This window comes from Penicilliopsis zonata (genome assembly GCF_001890105.1).
Source record: "Penicilliopsis zonata CBS 506.65 unplaced genomic scaffold ASPZOscaffold_1, whole genome shotgun sequence".
Lineage (NCBI taxonomy): Eukaryota > Fungi > Ascomycota > Eurotiomycetes > Eurotiales > Aspergillaceae > Penicilliopsis > Penicilliopsis zonata.
Window position 1 is genome coordinate 2,296,280 of NW_019208911.1, and position 18,033 is coordinate 2,314,312.

The following is an 18,033-nucleotide window of genomic DNA, read 5'->3' on the forward strand; positions in this document are numbered from 1 at the left end:
CGTGCGTGCCACGACCTCGTTTCTCGCACACTCAAGAATGATCACCATCCACAAAGGCAGCGGCCATGTTGAAGCGTCAATAGGAGGCAAAGCGTCCCAGGCAGAACCATCATGACAGGGACCATACTATGCGTGGCAGAGAAGCCTGCCATTGCCAAAGCAGTCGCGTCCCACATGTCGGGGGGCGCCTTTCAACTAGTAAGTTGCGATATCGCATGGAGTTTGGGCCCAATTCCGGGAGATAAAGACGCACTTGTACTAAACGTAGCCGTAGTCTAATATCCCTGGAAATAAATATGTGAAAAATTATCAGTTCACTTTCAATTTCGGTGGCCGTTGGGGCCAGTGTTCGGTCACCATGACCAGTGTGCTCGGCCACTTGACAGAGACGGAGTTTGGAAGTCATCATAGAGCGTGGGCCTCTTGTCCTCCTGAAGACTTGTTTGATGCGCCTGTCTACGAGTCTGTGGCCAAGGTATACGATAGACTAATCGATAGCTGCGTGGCTTGCTAATTTAGCTTGATAGGACAAAGTATCAATAGCGCAAAACATCGCGGTGCAAGCCAGATCTTGCCGAGCACTGTTTATCTGGACTGACTGCGACCGCGAAGGCGAGCATATTGGCACCGAAGTGCGGAAGCAAGCGCTGGAAGGGAATCCGCGACTCGAGGTCAAACGAGCCAAGTTCAGCAACACCGAAAGAGCGTGAGAGTAAAGTTTTGGTCTAGGGTGTTTTATTCTTGCTAACTTGCAGTCTCTAGACATGTTTTGCAGGCTGCGCGGCAACCGATTGAGCTAGATGAACGCCAGGCTAATGCTGTAGCTGCGCGAATTGAACTCGACCTGCGCATCGGTGCGGCTTTTACTCGTTTACAGACTCTTCAGCTGCAAACGCTCTTGTCATCTCTCACAGACAAGGTTATTAGCTACGGTATGTTTGCTGAAATGCTGAAGTTACTGCTCGCCTTGGGTTAGACCTAACATGTCCCAAGGTTCGTGTCAGTTTCCTACGATGGGTTTCATCGTTGATCGCTATTTTCGGGTGAAAAACTTCAAACCAGAAACATTCTGGTTGATCAAAGTCATCCACGTCAGGGACGATATCAAAGTCAACTTCTCATGGCGTCGTGTCCACCTCTTCGACAGGGCTGTGGTGACCATAATGCTGGAACGATGCTTGGCGGCGAAGAAAGCCCGAGTCACGAAAGTCAATGAAAGGCCTACAAGCAAATGGCGGCCCCTACCCCTGACTACTGTGGAACTACAGATGATGGGTAGCAAGTATCTTCGCATGACCGGTCAAGATATCATGAAGGTATAGTGTCAAGTGAATTTTTCATGCGTTGACTTCAAAGCTCACTGGTACCAGACTGCCGAATCTCTCTATACAAAGGGATTTATCAGCTACCCTCGAACGGAGACAGATCAATTTGATAAGGCCATCGATCTAAAGAAGCTAGTTGAAAAGCAAGTACCCGATGGAAGCTGGGGACAATATGCCCGGGGGTAGGTAATCTATCGAGTCTTTTACTAGCGCCTCATAAGCATCGACGTATAGTTTTCTAACCATAACATGGATATAGCCTGCTTGACGGTAATTTCAGGACACCGAGATCGGGCCGTCATAATGACCAGGCCCACCCGCCTATCCATCCGATTGCTTGGGTTTCGCCAACCGCATTGAACGCCAGCGAAAAGAAGGTATACGAGTTCGTTGTCCGCCGATTCCTAGCGTGTTGCTCTGAGGATGCCAAGGGAAAAACAACCGAAGTTGAAATACAATACGGCGAGGAAATGTTCCAGGCAAAAGGCCTCATTGTCCTCGAAAAGAACTATCTTGAGGTCTACGTATATGAGAAATGGGAAAGCAGCCAACAGCTGCCGGTCTTCCAGCTTGGCGAGGAGTTCGAGCCCACAGAAGCCAAAATCAACGAGGGAAAAACGACTCCGCCAAACTACCTTACTGAGCCGGAGCTCATCGCCCTCATGGACGCCAACGGGATCGGCACCGATGCCACCATGGCCGACCACGTTGCGAAGATCAAGGACCGGGAATACGTGGGGACCCGCACGCGAGGCAGCGGTCGCAGCGCCGTCACGGAATTCATCCCTACCAGTCTCGGGGTAGCTCTGTACGAAGGGTACAACAATATCGTCTCTGCCATTCCCGGCTGCCCGTCTCTGAGCAAGCCGTTTCTCCGCAAGGAAATGGAGCAGCGCATGCGAGAAATCTGCGCGGGCACCAAGACCCGACGCGAAGTCATCCATGAGAGCCTGGAACGGTACCAGGAGGTCTTCTACCTGACTAAAAGCCGGATCGAAATCTTGAAGGCGGCGTGTCAGAAGTACATGCTTGGATCCTAAACGTTGCTAGGGAGCCTTGGGGGGCCTTTCTTTGAAATAAGTCATTGATGACTGTATGATATCAAAAAGATATAGATACCCTATTATTAGATAGACATTTTACGAGATATTTGAACCGGGAGACCCTCTAGATATAGACCTGGATCTGGTGGATCTATTGACTCTTATATTCAGGGGTTAACCATCATTATATACCACTACATATGTTCATTCAACCCTAAAACTTATCTACTCATTAGATTGATTATTTGATTATTTCCCTAGATATTAGGGACCTTTTATAATGTCTTTATAATCTATGGAGTACATACTATATATTACATAGGCAGCATGACATAGGGCTGAATCAGGCTAACTTACTTTTTTGACAGGTGCCCCCCCCCCAACAGCACGAGGCTGAGGATTGTCACTCCCAGTACCCACACAATGACAACATCTGACGCCGATCAGACAACATCAGGATTCTTTATGTACCAGCTAAAAGACCTATCATTGATTTAAATATACGAGGAAACGTCAAACAGGGCGCATCGGGCGCCTGCAGTCTGAGGTGCGCGACATCGATAGGGCGCCACATCCGCAATGACTTGACTTGATCCTTGCAAAGGGAAAAATCCAGGGTCCTTAGGCCCGCTCTTCCAGGTCGGTATGGAGTACTATATGTTGAATAATTATGATGAAATTGCCTAGCATCAGATGAAAGCATTATTGTCCTTCTTATTCTACCCATATACTCCAGAGTGAGGGCTGGTAAGTCACTGCAGACAACCCCACGATGGCTTTTCTGACTTGTCTATGGAGAAAAGTTTCTAGAACTTTGTCGACGTCATCAACGAGAACTTCAATTGTCTTTCTCCTGCTCTTCCGCTCGCTTACCCCCCCTCTCCCTCCTGATAGCTCGGGAAGACGATGGTCAATGGCTTGAGGGACCATGCAGAAAAGGTTCACGGAAGCCGGCACGACGAACAACGCCACAGAGTAATGATCTACCATGGTCTGGGACGCCTGGCGGCGACAGGCTTCATATTCTCCAGATCGCCGGTTTTAATACTGGTTTTATCGAGGGAGAAAGTCATCTGCATTTGTTTCTTCTCCACATATACATCGACTGTTGTCGCGTTGATTGGTATTCCAGCTCGCGTGGTCTTGGCTGACCCTTGGCTCAGATGCCATCTCACCCCCCATGGGGAGGTAGGTTTATCGGTACCACTTCGGCCAGATGCAGCTGCGCTGATAGAGGCATGGAAGTTTCGTTGGGCCTTTCCTATTTCGCCTGAAGCTGACTCGAATCCAATGGCGGTGTCAGCAACGACTGGCAATTGTGAGATGATTTGCACCCCAGTTGCCTCTATAGGTTCAACTGTAGTGATGGATCGCCTCGTATTTCTACTCGCACTGGCTATCAATACACCGGTGAATCACTGAATACATAAGGAAAGAAAAACAAATAGATGACGATAGTGGGGTCCGAGGACCTTTGGCTCTTAGTGATATATTGGATATATCCTCCACATCATCCTTCTGGTAGCATCAGCTCACCTATGTCTCTTCCTTTTTGGCTTGAATCAGATTCAGAGAGCTGTCAGCCCCTTCAGGTACTGCAGTCAATCACATAGTTTTGTCAACTAGCCTCTGTCAGCCGAGATGAACGGTTCAGATCCATTGGCCTCGAAGGCTAGTGAGAAGAATGATCCGTTTTACAACGCTCCCGCGACTGCTGAGCATGAAGAACAGTCGAAAGAAGGCCGTGGGGTCTTTGACGTTGAGGGAGTCTCTATGAACCGAACGAATGCCATCTTTGAGAATCCGTTAGCGGGTGTGCCCAAGGAGAAACTCTTAGAAGACGTTGAGAAGTTCTGCCGTCAGTATGGTCTCGAAGACCATCTTGACGTCTTTCGGAAAGGGGCGTTGATCTCGCAGAACCCTGCTCAAGCTCAGTACCTCACAGAACTCACGGAAGATGAGAAGGCCGTGCTGCGTCGAGAACATACCCATAAATGGTCTCAGCCGTGGCAGCTTTACTTCCTTGCAAGTAAGGCCCATATTTGTGTTTTCAAGAGTTCAGGTCCGCAGTTCAAAGACTGACGTGGTTATGCAACAGCTATGTGCTCTCTCGCCGCAGCCGTTCAGGGCATGGATGAGACAGTTAACAACGGCGCCCAAGCCATTTACCTCAAAGTATGTAGTAGCCAGGTGATAGGATATGGCTTTCGATTGAATAGACCACAAAGGCTGACTCCCTTCCCCTTTCCAGCAACTCGGCATCACCACTGGGCGCTTCTCCACGAGTATGGCAGACAACATCACTGGCCTTGTCGTTGGCGCTCCCTACCTAGCCTGTGCAATCCTTGGCTGCTGGCTCACAGAACCACTGAATAGATATTTCGCTCGACGTGGAACCATCTTTATCTCCTGTTTAATCGCCGCTGTAGCTTCAATTTGGGAAGGCGTCGCCAATTCATGGGTCAATCTGTTTATTGCTCGGTTTGTTCTTGGTCTTGGTATTGGCTCCAAGTCTTCGACGGTGCCTGTCTATGCAGCTGAATGCTCACCTGCGCCTATCCGTGGAGCATTGGTCATGATGTGGCAGATGTGGGTGAGTTGCAGTCTTGAATATAGTGTCCACTCTTTTCTGATAAACAAAACGCTTTGCTAACTACTTGCCTCTCCTACACAAAATAACTAGACCGCTTTCGGTATTATGCTCGGAAATATCATGGGTGTTGCCTTCATGAGCCTTCCTGATAATCTCTCATGGCGCCTTATGCTAGGATCAACCGTTGTGCTACCTTTGCTTGTTTGCGCTCAAGTGTACCTTTGTCCCGAATCACCAAGATGGTTGATCCAACACAACAAAATCCCCAAAGCCTATGAGTCTTTCCGGGTTCTGCGGCCGACCGATCTCCAGGCTGCTCGGGATCTGTACTATGCGCATGTGGGTGTCGAACTTGAACGCAAAATCAACCGAGGGAAGAATTTTTTCACCATGTTCAAAGAGCTGTTTACGGTTCCTCGCAACGCTCGGGCTACCCTCGCAACTTGGATTGTCATGTTTATGCAGCAGTTCTGCGGAGTGAACGTGATTGCATACTACTCTACTACTATCTTCACAAGTTCTGGGTACAGCACCCAGCAGGCTCTTTTGGCATCTATGGGCACAGGTATCTTGAACTGGGTCTTTGCCTTGCCGGCTTTCTTCACCATTGACACATGGGGTCGACGCAACCTGCTCCTCTTCACCTTCCCGTGGCTCTCGATTTTCCTCTTCTGGTCTGGATTCTCCTTTTGGATCCAGCCCAGCAATCCTACGAGCAAAAAGCGAGTTGCAATGGTTACTACCGGCATGTATCTCTTCGAGTGCTTCTATTCCCCCGGGGAGGGACCGGTTCCCTTCACCTACTCCGCCGAGGCATTCCCGCTACATGTTCGGGAGGTCGGCATGTCGTGGGCCACAGCGACCACATGGTGCTTCAACTTTATCCTTTCACTAACATGGCCTCACCTCCTGACCACCTTCAAACCCCAGGGTGCCTTTAGCTGGTATGCCACTTGGTGTCTCATTGGCTGGGTCCTGATTCTGTTGTTTGTGCCGGAAACCAAAGGTAAGCGTTGACTCTCCACATTATGGCTTAAAGTTTAAAAAGGGTCGACGAATGATCTCTTTAACACATCTTATCAGCTCTTACCCTTGAAGAACTGGACCAAGTCTTCTCTGTCTCCACCAGAAAGCATGCTGCCTATCAGCTCAGGAATGCGGCCTGGCACTTCCGTGTCTGGATTCTGCGTCAGAAGCTGGAACCATTGCCCAAGTTCTACGAAGGAGCGGAGAGATTGGCAGAGGGCGAGTAGCTTTTATCCTGATGCCACTACGTTGGCCGTCCTGAGTGGACTGAGAAAAGGCATGAGTTAAGTATGCGAATAGGCTTAGTTATATTTTTTGATGATTACTATGATGATTTTGATTTACAAGAACATTTCGGACCGTCCAGTAATTACTATAAATTGAATTTTATATGCAAAGCAAAATTCTGAAATCTTTTAGAATCAAGTGCAGAAATCAAAATATCCAAATATACATAACCAAAAATGGAAGACTCTCATACCAAGCCTTTACCACGTCGAGGCGTCCGAGTCATCTTGAGTGGAGAGGGCAGAGTCTGCCACTTCCTGGCATCGCTTTTGACCGTAGTGACCACGCTTCAATGTCCGGCCACGGAGAGGAGAAGAGCCACTATCCGAGGGCGTCCTGGGGGCGCTATCCTCTGAAGAAGCGGAGTAAGAAGAAGGAGAGACGACCGTGTGGTCTTCATCTTCGCCATGTACATTGGCATTGCTGTCTTCCTTTAGCGGTTTAGGCGCGTAACACGCCTGCTCCTCGTTCTCCAACTCCTCCAGTTCCCGCTCAAGCTTTTCAATGTAGTCGTTCAGCACTCTGGCTTCATCCTCGACGTCCTGGCTGGTATCGGAAGACTGCTCATCGTCAAAGTCGGTCTGCGGATGCTCTCCCCCCTCCTCCTCTGCAAACTGCATATGATGGTACAACTCCGCCGGGTCCGGGATCTCCAGGCAGGATTCCTCAAGGTGACGCATGAAAGTCTTGACCTGGTCCGCCTGCCGGTCGAACTCATCCTCAAGCTTGACTTCCATGTCCTGGCGAAGCGCGGTGAGCTGTGCGTCGAGCTCCTTACAGAAATGGTCGGAGATATCGTTCAGATCAGTAATCACCACCTGGCGGTTTTCGGCGATCGTGCCGGCGATGTCGTAGATCTCGTCTTCTAGGTTCATGCTTGCGTTCTGGACGTTCTGGACGAGGTTTGCGCGTTTCTCGTGCAGGTCTTTGACAAAGTGTTTGATGGTCGAGTCCGCGTGCTGTGCTGCCGCTTGGTATCGTGTCCGGAATGTGTAGACGATGATCCAGGCGTAGGCGATCACGGACGCCCCCACCGACAAGGCCAGGTAGAGGAAGTTGTTGATCATCACGTCGCTAAGATACGACCGGATGAAGGTGAAGGTATCGTCGGTCTTGTCTTTTGTAGGTGTTAATGCGTTGACGCCCGGAAAGTAGCTGGGCTCGAAACTATCACGGTTGTCCTCTGTTATATCCACCGAAACAGCCACCATGGGGGGTTCGGCCAGGACAGGTTCGTCGGGAGGAGTAAATTCGGTCTGGACGATGGAGGTGTTCTGAGGAATGACGGAAGGAGAGATCGTGCGGACGACAAAGTTGTTTCTCAGCCCTGTTTGGATAGTCTGGAGGAAATTGTTGGTGGTCTGGATGGCCGCCATAGGGATCGCTTGGAAGAATCCAAAGATCGCCATGGCAATTGAGACGACAGTGATGCTGAGAAGTTCCATGGCGAGAAAGATGGGCTCTGCTTGCCTTTTGTGGGTTCTGATTTCGGAGAGTGTAGTTTCAGGAGTTTGGTCCTGGTTAGATTCTGTCTCGCTGTATCGATTACGGACAATGATAGAAGTCAAGAAGGATCGATGGATTGGAAAGTAATAAGACAGACGAAACGTTTGGAGGAATCCAGTCCCTCTTTATGTCTCTGGTCTCGGATGGTTGCTGCACGCTGAATAGCAGAATTTATGGGCATGAATAAAGAAATCCATGAATAAAGAAACTTGCACATCTCATATTGGATGGAAAGAGTACAATGGATCGTGTTTGTAAGTGGATCTGACCGAAAGAAAGCCTTATCATGAATGAATACAAAGGGCAATGAAGAATAGATAGAGTATACAACATAATAGTAATTGTAGATACCTTTATCATCCATTAAAGAGTAAGTTCAAGATCTCTTAATAAAGGCTTTGAAATGTGTCAAATAGTCCATCAACTTGCTTTATTAGTGGTCTTTATAGATATAGGAGGATTGAAATCCTCCAGGGCTTGATTATTATTATGTATACCTTTATTTTATATCGTAGACTTCGTATTATTGAAAGAAAATCTAAACATGCTGTTTTTTGTTCATATAACCACTCTCAAAAGTAGAGAATAATAGATACTGGTATTTATAATAAGATATTTGTTTACTGTTAGTATCATCAGGCTAAGAGTTAAACTACTTTAATTCAGATAGGTAGTATATATTGTAACTATTTAGATTATTGACAGTTCATTGCAGTTTACTGCAACCTAGGTATATAAGATCAGAGGGAGTGATGAACTAGGCAAGTCTCTTACTGAGAACCACGCCATAGTAGAGCGTAGCAGCAAGGCTGAGCATATTGAGCACACTTGAGATGCCATGGACTCGGCCGAATCTCTTGTTCAAGCGTGTCATCTCCGGAGAGTGCGGCGGCGGATCGTAGCTCTTCTTGCCATCACGAGTTTCTGAAGGTAGGCTGTCAGCAGGTTTTATCAATCGAAATACGTAAAACGAAGAATATACCTTGATGCTTTCTCTCCCGCATCGCTTGCATCGTCAAGGGACGCAGCACAAACTGATTGATCAAGCCAGTCAAAAACACAGTTCCCAAAGGAAGTAGTGTTTTATAAATGCTCTCTGAAGGCAGACTCCCAGAGAGGCTGGTTGCCCGCCCGCCTTCCGAATGAGTCAAGATGACAACTATAGGCAGCGCGGTCTGCAGTCCGAAATAGATCGGAAAGACTGCACCCTGTAGGGTTGCAAATTGTGGGCGCGGCAGAGCTTTGAAGGCGACGATCCCTGCAACGAAAGTCTGTTCGACGAGTTAATTTCAGCCGATATTCTAGGAATTCCTTATATATCCATTATCCGATATACGCTGGAATCCAATTCATAATGGGTAGAAACAGACCTGGTAGACCTGCACTCCCAGCAGCGTTCCATAGCTGGAAACATTAGTTAATCTACATTTATTGAGATTGAAGATGATCTCAGACAGACCTTAGGATATGGTAAGGGCGAGGATCCATCTTGTTTCTAGTGTATAGACTTATCTTTGTGTCGCAAATTCCAGGAAACCAAAGCTTTTAAAACAAAGAGGTGGTCTGACTTGAGGATGTCGGCTTCGGGAAATCAAGGAAACTTGTTTCCACATCCCTGCACAGCTTATTTTGTTATCACCACAAAATCTTAATTTATTACCACGTCCAGGTAGAACGTGATGTCATGTGCTGTCGCGCTCCGAACCACGGCCCAAAATGGAAATATCACGCGTCTGCCTGGACAAGCCAAGCAGGACAAAAATAGGGCGCCTTCTCGCGCGCAACTATTTCTTTTTTTCCCCTCCTGTATGCGGTTGCATTTATTCATTCAATTGTAATACATTATGGCAGACAAAGAGGCGACTGTCTACATTGTTGATGTTGGGAAATCGATGGGAAAACACCGTCATGGCAGAGCCAAAACCGATCTGGAATGGGGGATGGAATATGTCTGGGACAAGATTACAACCACCGTACGACATCGTATAATGATCAAGCCGAACTGGAAACACTGATTTCGTTTTGTTCTAGGTGGCTACCGGTCGGAAAACAGCTACAGTTGGCGTAGTCGGTCTTCGAACAGACGGTGAGAATGACGTGGAGTATTACGTTGGGCAACGTTATCGCTGACTTGGAAAACAGGTACCGAAAATGAACTGCAGGCGGACGATAGTTTTGAACATATATCCGTTATTCAGAACATTGGGCAGTATGGAGCTAGAATTACTCGTGCTCTCCCACAGCCTTCGCTGATGTGAGTCCAGGGTTCTCATGCCAGACATTCGAAAGCTCCGCGAGGTGCTCAAGCCTAGCAGCACCGATGCAGGGGATGGTGAGTACCCTATCCATATGTTTGACCATGCCCTTGATTGATGCTTTTGAGCCTGACTATTCCAAGCTGTCTCTTCCATCGTTCTAGCAATCCAGATGATTTCTAGTTATACGAAGCGACTGAAGTATAAACGAAAGATTGTTCTGGTCACTAATGCCGAGGGCCTGATGAATAATGATGGTATCGATGAGATTGCTAAGAAAATCAAAGAAGATGGTATCGAGCTTGTTATTCTGTACGTCAGCCCAGGGTCTCTCTCGTCTAGATGGAGAAACGTAACTAAGTGCTACTTAGGGGAGTCGATTTTGACGATCCAGAGTACGGCGTTAAAGAAGAAGACAAAGATTCACAAAAGGTAGTTATCCTCTAATAATACACTGTACAGAGGAGATCTAACCGTTGCAGGCCTACAATGAAACCCTCTTGCGAGCCCTTGTCGAAGACTGTGAAGGTGTCTTTGGAACACTGGAACAGGCCATTGAAGAATTAGATATTCCTAGGATCAAAGTCATCAAAAGCAATCCTTCCTTCAAGGGCTTCCTTCAGCTGGGCGATGCAGAGGAATATTCCACTGCCTTTCGGATCCCTGTCGAACGATACTACAAGACTTATGTGGCAAAAGCTCCGCCGGCTAGTCAGTTTGCGCTCCGCTCGGATACATCAACAGGCTTTGAGAGTGCTGAGTCTTCTGCAACCGTTGCTCCACAACCAAATGCCCAGGAAGGCCAAGAGAGCACCCTGACTACCGTGAGAAGTCTGCGCACTTATCAGATTACCGATGAGTCAGCTCCAGGAGGCAAGGTTGATGTCGAACGCGACGATCTTGCCAAGGGATATGAGTATGGCCGGACGGCCGTCCATATTAGCGAAACAGATGAAAACATCACTGTATTGGAAACATTCGCAGCTCTAGAATTGATTGGATTCGTTCAAAGTGACAAGGTACGTCCCGGTCGATTATGGAAACCTAAAAGCATCAATCAACTAATTTTCATCCAACAACTAGTATGATCGCTATATGCACATATCGAATGTCAATGTCATCATTGCACAACGCACTAACGACAAGGCCATACTTGCCTTATCCTCATTCATCCACGCTCTGTTTGAACTCGACTGCTATGCTGTCGCTCGACTTGTTGTCAAAGAAAATAAAGCCCCCCTTGTCGTTCTACTTGCACCCTCTATTGAACCAGACTACGAATGTCTTCATGAAGTACAATTACCATTTGCCGAGGACGTTCGCACTTATCGGTTTCCACCGTTAGACAAGGTGATTACCGTTTCGGGGAAAGTGATCACCGAGCATAGAAATCTTCCCAACGATGCGTTGCTGGATGCAATGAGCGAATACGTGGATAGCATGGAGCTTGTAGATGTGGACGAAAATGGGTGCATAGAGCTCTCGTTTGACCCTTTTATTTCCGATGACTAACTCAACTTCCAGGGAACCAGTCGAGACTTTGCCCATCGACGATTCCTATTCAGCACTGGTGCACCGTCTTGACTCCGCGATACGATACCGCGCTGTACATCCCCAAGGGCCAGTTCCGCCTCCTTCTGATATCCTAACTAGGTTTTCTCTGCCGCCGGAGAATCTTGTCAAGAAAGGGGAGAAATATTTGGAAAATCTGATCGCTGCCGCTGAAGTCAAAAAAGGTATTTGCAGATTTGACACGATCTAATTGCCTCTTCGCCTTTTCTTTTCTGCCTTGCTAACTAGCTCTAGTCCCACCGAAAGCGAAGGGACGTAAACGCACTCGCGAAACAGAAAAGCCGCTCTCTGGTCTTGACGTTGATGAACTATTGCATCAAGAGAAACGCGTTAAGATCTCTCCAAATAACGCGATCCCAGAGTTCAAACAGACTCTATCACATGCAGATGATCTCAATACTGTCAAAGATGCAGTCAACCAGATGGTGGTGATCATCCAAGACCAGATTCGACACAGCCTCGGAGACGCCAACTACGACAGGGCCATCGAAGGCCTTAGTACTATGCGAGATGAACTCATTGCCTATGAGTGGCCAAAGCTCTACAATGACTTTTTACAACAACTGAAGGAGGATATCCTCCAGGAAAAACTGGGTGGTGACAGGCGCGAACTCTGGTGGCTCATCCGGCGGACCAAGGTTGGTCTGATTGACAAGACTATGTCGGATCAATCTGAGATATCGGAAGAAGAGGCTAGAAAGGTATGTTGTCTGGTTGAAGGATTATGATGATGCCCTAACTTGTTCGCCTAGTTCATGTCTGCAAAATGACTCGACCGCACATGGCAGCTGCATTGAGTTTCTTTGTTGGTTCTTCCAGGGGTTTGTCACATCCAGGAGATATTTGCAGGTTGAAATTATCTTGACAAGTTAGGGACTTGTATCCATTGAAACAATGGGATTTCCTTTACTCTTGAAAAGCTTGTCTGGGCATTCATGAGCAGTAATTGCTAGACCAGGATTCTATTAGAAATCAAAACATAATCAAAGCAAAGCGAGATACTAATAAGTATTCTAATTTTTGAAACAATAACACCTGGGCAAAGTATAAGCATTCATATAGATAACCTGCAGTAAGAAAAATATATTGACAGATGGCTGGAATAGGTATCAATATGCACGAGTTCGCTATTCTAGAATATATGGGAAATGTTGTTAAATATCTGGCCTAAGAGATCTTGCCTACTCTCTTGTTGCCAATGTCGATCTTTTGTTTGAGTCTGTGGGAGTTAGTTAAGAACGATATCTTGGGATGGGGGAAACATAGGAGTCGAAGAACGCACCTGTCTGCATCCTCATCCGCCAATTTGAGGATTTCGTTCTGGATCTCCAGCTCCGCATTGATCGCGATTCCCAATTCCCTCTGCCGAGCAACGATCTTCCTCAACTCTTCGACGTTCAGATCCTGGTCTTCCATCGTCTGTCGCTGCAGTTGGAGGACTCCCTGGTTGTCGAGTTCGCGGGTCCGTTCCGTCTCCTTACCTAGCACTCGACCCGAGCGAGGCTTCTTCGCCGCAGCGCCGCCAACCAGGGCCTCTTTATCCTGAGCCGACGCGACGGCGCTATCGATCCTGCTTTTGGCCGCCATCGCATTCAACAGATCCTCTAGCCCGTCCTTTTCTTTCCGTGCATTGACAAGCAAGTCCTTCCTTCGTCTCATCTCCCCATCGCCTATTGAGTTGCCCCTGTTCTGACTATTTCCCCAACCTACCCCTCCTCCAGTAGAGGGCGAGAGTCCGTCGGTGCCGAGATTCTTCAGCCCTTCCTCCAGCGCACCGATAAGCGACCCCGCACGTACAAGACTGCCCTTCGCATGCGCGGAGCTCTCATGCTGCTTCTGCGGCGTGGTCTCCTGATCCCGTCGCGTGAGGTGCAGCCGCGCATCATGCAGATGACCCTTCATATCCCGATAGCAGTCCAGCCATAGCGTCGGATCAGTAATTGGGGCGCCGCCAGCACCACTGCCGACCGCACTGGGATCTGTGATAGCGGCATGGAGGCGCGTCGTCGAGGTGTTTGCGGTCGTGGCAGCCGAAGAAGGGAGGTTCAGAAACGCTCGCCAGGCGCTAGAGCTCCGCCACTTTGGATCTACCGCCTCGTTGATCGCCCGGAGGTACGCTTCGAGGACCTTGCGGCGCTCTTCGCGGAGGTTGGCGTTGGAGACGGTGTTGGAGAACCAGGATTTCCCCGGTAGCGGCAGAGGCGGCACCGCACCCACCTGCGCTGTCAGGCTCTGGTGGAAGGCAACAAAATCCGAGTATCGCTTCTGAACGGCAAACGAGCGTAATGGCAGGCGGAGGGTGACGTTGTAGATGGTGTAGGCGGGTGAGCTGGTCGAGACGCTCGTGGTCGGGATGGAGATCTCAATGTTGGGCGCCATGGCTACACGGCCATCCAGCAAAAGCGGTGATTATAAAGATCAAAGCAAAATTCTTGTTTCAGATGCTGAGGGAGTCTTGAGTTCGTTTTCGAGCATGAAATGATGTGTCGCTTATGGAGAGATAACCAGGCAGTAACTAGGTGAGATAACGGTAGCTAGCCGAAGCCAGCTCAGGTGTCGGGAGCCAAACAATGACGCAGTCCAAGAGCTTTTCACACCACCTCTAGAAGAGCACGATTTTGGATATATAGCCTTCCAAACCATTGCTGGCACCAGGATACTACTACGATTATAATCCATAGGGGAGAACCGAAAGGTACGTGATTTTAGAATTAAGAACATATATTGGGTATCTTGATATCTCCATCCGACTAGACAATAGAACAATAGCTCAAATCAAACAACAGGAAAGGTTGATAAAGAAAAATCTCAGCTGAGATTCTATATCATTTTTCCCATTGCCCTCGTGCCTCGAGGAGATCCAGCTGGCCGTAGTATTCGCCCACAACCGTGAGGATCATATCCAACAGAGCACCGATCTGCTTTCGTACACTGTCATCTTCCTCGGTGTTCTCCTCTGTCGACCGGATATGCTCTTCGGTGCTTTGTAGCCTACGCTGTAGCTCCAGTTTCGCGGCTTCTAACTCCTCAGAACCCGTGTCTGGTTGAACTGTCGGCTCGTCAGAGGAATCAAGAGGCTCGCTATGATTATCATTTTCCACGTCAGGCTCAGCAGAACCAGAAGCTTTGTCGCCAGTATCGCCTGGCTCTACTTCCCCTTCATCGCGACCATCGTCGCTCTCCTGATCTGACGCTTGGGTCAACGGCTCCACGTTGCCATGCGTGACAGGCCGTTTCTTATTCTCTTCTCTCATCTTCTTCACAATGGTCACGGCCCGTTTTCCCAGACCCCGGATCTCACCTACCTCTTCGGTAGCCATCTCTCCAACCTCACGACACTTCCCAAGTAAGCCCCAGGCCCAGGCTCCCATTCTTCTAATTCGAGCCTCATCTCCGCTCCTGATGTTCTCTGATATGAGTCTTGCCATGATCCCCAACACGCCCAGAACACTGTCTATATCCATGCATGCGAGCTGGACCATTTGTGGGTCTACCGCGAGTAACAACCGCCGCCACTCCTTGTGTGCTAGCTTGGAGTTCGCCGGCAGACTGATCGGATGGGAGTCATCTAGAGCGGCAATCGCCGCGGGGGGCGGCGTGCATCTCAGGGTGGTCCGTAGGAGGAGGAACCGATGCCGGAGAAGGTTATAGTATGCGGCCTGGGCGTCTGGGAATTGTTCTTCCTGCACTTGACCGGCGCGCGCGATCGAGTGACCTTCCGCATCCTTGGACACAAAATAGACGCCGTCTGCATAGACACCTTTTCGAACCGGTTGTGTAGGTTGTAGATCCTCCTCTGGAATTTCGGTTTCCTCAGGTGGACCTGCCGGTTTAGCTGTTGGAGCCGACGAAGCCTTTACTGCGACAAATAGAGACGGTAACGAGTTCGCTTCTGACCTAGATGTGCAACCAAACGCATTATTATCACAGGCTCATGATTGAAAAAAAAACACCACCCGCGCGGACTGGGAGAATGGAAAATATGGCATTCACTTAGCACCCAGGCCACAAACAGTCGATCCGAAATAAAAGAGAATGAACTTGAGCTTACCGAACCATCCGTAGATACTCTAGCCCATCTTCTGCAGGCCCGTAAAACAGCTCGTCCGTCGCCGAATCATCGAGGCCGGGAAACGCGCTCTTCTGTCCGTAAAGAGGGTCGTTACGCGGCCGTTCGTTAGGCGCCACAGACGGTGACGCCGCCTCGTCCCCTTCATCGTCTTCTGCGTACGATACACGAGACCGCTTAGCGTATGGCGACATCCCGGAAACAGATGTTGACGGTTTCCTCTTGTCCGGCATTTTGATCACCGATTGGGGATGGTGACTGAAGGCGTAATCATTTATTCTTGTCGGAGGGAAAACGCCAAAACGCCGCAAGAGCTAACGGAGCTTGGGCCACCCTTTAACTAATCGTTCAGCTGCAAAAGACTGGAAATACCCATCTCATCTACCGAAGTCTAAGACGAATATCTTTTCTTAACAGAAAAAATCCAGCTTATTTGGAATTCATTCTTTAATATATCTCTTAATTTACTTTATTTTCCACTCGCTTGGGTATGAGAAGAGAAAGTCAACCCGATTTATACGCTCAAGGACGCAGACGCTGGGGGTCACGAGGGAACAAGGTGGCCAGACGGACATTGGGCAAGCCCAAGAAAAACATGACAATGCGGTTAAGACCCAGCCCACCGCCAGCGTGAGGGGAGCACCCTTGACGGAAGGCGTTGAGGTAGTCCTCAAAGCCCTCCTGGTTGGGGTCAACGCCCTTGGCGATCATGGACGCCTCCAGTTCCTTGGCATCGTTGATACGCTGAGCACCGGACATAATCTCCTCTCCACGCATGAAGAAGTCGTAGGAGTTGGAGAAGGTAGGGTCATCTGGGCAGGGTTTGGTGTAGAATGGCCGGACGGCCATGGGGAACTTGTCGAGAACATAGAAGTCAGTGTCGTACTTTTCCCGAATGATCCTGCCCAATTGCTTTTCCATGGCGGTGGTGAAGTCATTTTCATAACGCTCCTGCTCGGAGACATCCACGCCAGCCTCCTTCAACATAGCAAGACCCTCCATATATTTCAGTCGCAGGGCTTTGCCGTCCTTCGGGAGCTTGAAATCTCCGGCCTTGGGGTAGGATTTCCGGATGGTTTCAATCTGGTCCTTATAGCGCTCCTGAAGCTGGGTGAGAATGAAGACGAGAAGGTTCTCGGCAAAATCCAGGACCTCGTGGTAATGGTGGCGGAAAGTCATCTCGAAATCGAGACCAGAAAACTGAACCATATGTTAACCACGGGGAAACTCGATGACCAAAGCGGTTTATTATGTTGGGGACATACCTCAGTCAGATGCCTGTGTGTGTTACTATCCTCGGCACGGAACACAGGGGCGATCTCGAAGACACTCTCCATATCACCGGCAATGCACATTTGCTTGTACAGTTGAGGGCTCTGGGCCAGGAAAGCCTTTCTCTTGAAGTACTTGATCTCGAACACGCCGCTGCCTCCCTCAGTGGCGGTGCCGACCAGCTTAGGGGTGAAGATCCACCTGGATCCGTGCTTGATCATGTATTCGGCAAACAGCTCTGTAACACCGCTGGAGATCCAGGTAATGGCCTGGCTGGTCTCTGTCTGCAGATCCAGCACGCGGTTGTCGAGACGAGTCTTGAGAGTGACCAGAGGAGTCCCGTCGGCATCGACCTGACCTTCCTCTGTCGTCTCTGGCGGGGGTCTTTCGGCATCCTTAACCTGCATCGGCAGCATCTGGGCGGCCTCCGAGATCATGTAGATCTTGCGGATGTGGATTTCGATATCGCTCAGGGTGGCGGAAGAGATGGGGATTTCCGGCTTCTTGACAATACCAGTGACTTGGACAATAGAATTCACATTCACTCCTCCGGTCCACTTCACCATCTGTCTGGAAATCGGCTCTGCCGCAGCAATCACGGCCTGCACCTTCTGGCCTTGTTGCCGCAGCATCAGGAAAGCCAATTTGGCGCTCTGCACCCGAGCATTGTCAACACGGGCCACCACAGTGATCTCAGTCTCATGAGTATCTTCGGTCAACCCAGAGAACTTCACGCTGGGAATAACATCCTCCGACTCGGGCAGCGGGCCGTACAGGCCCTTGGCGGTATCGGCGGCTTCCTGAGCAGCGGCTTGGGCCTTTTCTTGAGCGGCGCGGGCAGCAGCCTTCTCAGCCTTGGCCTTCTCCTTTGCGAGCTTCTTCAGCGCACTCTTGCTCGGGCCTGCGGCTCCTTCTGCTGGTGCTGCATCGGCTGCGCCTTCAGGCGCTTCAGGCTTGGGTCGGTGGGGTAATTCGGAGTCCGCCATGGCTGTTCGAAAGATCAATAGTCAGAATAAATTCCCAAGGTGCGGCTATATTTGAGGCCCTATCGTCTCCGTACCTCGATCAATCTCCGATATAAAAG

The 18,033-nt window shown here is 49.3% G+C and overlaps 8 protein-coding genes across 8 annotated transcripts; 3 read left to right on the forward strand and 5 right to left on the reverse strand.

Annotated features, from left to right (window-relative positions):
- Positions 1-7: 7 nt before the first annotated feature.
- On the forward strand, positions 8-2,554 carry ASPZODRAFT_21821 (hypothetical protein). The gene is made up of 7 exons (XM_022727864.1): positions 8-198; positions 275-475; positions 528-706; positions 763-932; positions 994-1,316; positions 1,371-1,507; positions 1,585-2,554. The coding sequence occupies exons 1-7, from the start codon at positions 112-114 to the stop codon at positions 2,363-2,365; spliced, it is 1,878 nt and encodes a 625-aa protein (XP_022585852.1). The 5' UTR covers positions 8-111; the 3' UTR covers positions 2,366-2,554.
- Positions 2,555-3,900: 1,346 nt separating this feature from the next.
- ASPZODRAFT_364370 (hypothetical protein) lies at positions 3,901-6,345 on the forward strand. The gene is made up of 5 exons (XM_022728279.1): positions 3,901-4,397; positions 4,467-4,543; positions 4,620-4,961; positions 5,052-5,967; positions 6,045-6,345. The coding sequence occupies exons 1-5, from the start codon at positions 4,010-4,012 to the stop codon at positions 6,212-6,214; spliced, it is 1,893 nt and encodes a 630-aa protein (XP_022585853.1). The 5' UTR covers positions 3,901-4,009; the 3' UTR covers positions 6,215-6,345.
- A 130-nt stretch (positions 6,346-6,475) lies between these two features.
- ASPZODRAFT_163194 (hypothetical protein) lies at positions 6,476-7,720 on the reverse strand (the record flags this gene model as incomplete). The annotated part of the gene is made up of 1 exon (XM_022726613.1): positions 6,476-7,720. The coding sequence occupies one exon, from the start codon at positions 7,718-7,720 to the stop codon at positions 6,476-6,478; it is 1,245 nt and encodes a 414-aa protein (XP_022585854.1).
- Positions 7,721-8,486: 766 nt separating this feature from the next.
- On the reverse strand, positions 8,487-9,265 carry ASPZODRAFT_127411 (hypothetical protein). The gene is made up of 4 exons (XM_022721740.1): positions 9,241-9,265; positions 9,152-9,185; positions 8,764-9,052; positions 8,487-8,705 (listed from the first exon to the last, which is right to left on the reverse strand). Exons 3-4 carry the CDS (start codon positions 8,792-8,794, stop codon positions 8,539-8,541), a joined length of 198 nt encoding a protein of 65 aa, XP_022585855.1. The 5' UTR covers positions 8,795-9,052; positions 9,152-9,185; positions 9,241-9,265; the 3' UTR covers positions 8,487-8,538.
- Positions 9,266-9,524: 259 nt separating this feature from the next.
- On the forward strand, positions 9,525-12,607 carry ASPZODRAFT_127412 (hypothetical protein). The gene is made up of 11 exons (XM_022721741.1): positions 9,525-9,754; positions 9,813-9,867; positions 9,924-9,990; positions 10,046-10,113; positions 10,180-10,348; positions 10,408-10,468; positions 10,519-11,055; positions 11,120-11,505; positions 11,561-11,772; positions 11,843-12,309; positions 12,361-12,607. The coding sequence occupies exons 1-11, from the start codon at positions 9,626-9,628 to the stop codon at positions 12,376-12,378; spliced, it is 2,169 nt and encodes a 722-aa protein (XP_022585856.1). The 5' UTR covers positions 9,525-9,625; the 3' UTR covers positions 12,379-12,607.
- Positions 12,608-12,640: 33 nt separating this feature from the next.
- On the reverse strand, positions 12,641-14,119 carry ASPZODRAFT_127413 (hypothetical protein). The gene is made up of 2 exons (XM_022721742.1): positions 12,891-14,119; positions 12,641-12,827 (listed from the first exon to the last, which is right to left on the reverse strand). The coding sequence occupies exons 1-2, from the start codon at positions 13,985-13,987 to the stop codon at positions 12,776-12,778; spliced, it is 1,149 nt and encodes a 382-aa protein (XP_022585857.1). The 5' UTR covers positions 13,988-14,119; the 3' UTR covers positions 12,641-12,775.
- A 314-nt stretch (positions 14,120-14,433) lies between these two features.
- ASPZODRAFT_87604 (hypothetical protein) lies at positions 14,434-15,945 on the reverse strand (the record flags this gene model as incomplete). The annotated part of the gene is made up of 3 exons (XM_022730306.1): positions 15,660-15,945; positions 14,836-15,505; positions 14,434-14,790 (listed from the first exon to the last, which is right to left on the reverse strand). The coding sequence occupies exons 1-3, from the start codon at positions 15,908-15,910 to the stop codon at positions 14,434-14,436; spliced, it is 1,278 nt and encodes a 425-aa protein (XP_022585858.1). The 5' UTR covers positions 15,911-15,945.
- Positions 15,946-16,186: 241 nt separating this feature from the next.
- Positions 16,187-17,953, reverse strand: ASPZODRAFT_127416 (hypothetical protein). The gene is made up of 2 exons (XM_022721743.1): positions 16,943-17,953; positions 16,187-16,877 (listed from the first exon to the last, which is right to left on the reverse strand). Exons 1-2 carry the CDS (start codon positions 17,933-17,935, stop codon positions 16,200-16,202), a joined length of 1,671 nt encoding a protein of 556 aa, XP_022585859.1. The 5' UTR covers positions 17,936-17,953; the 3' UTR covers positions 16,187-16,199.
- Between the last annotated feature and the right edge of the window lie 80 nt (positions 17,954-18,033).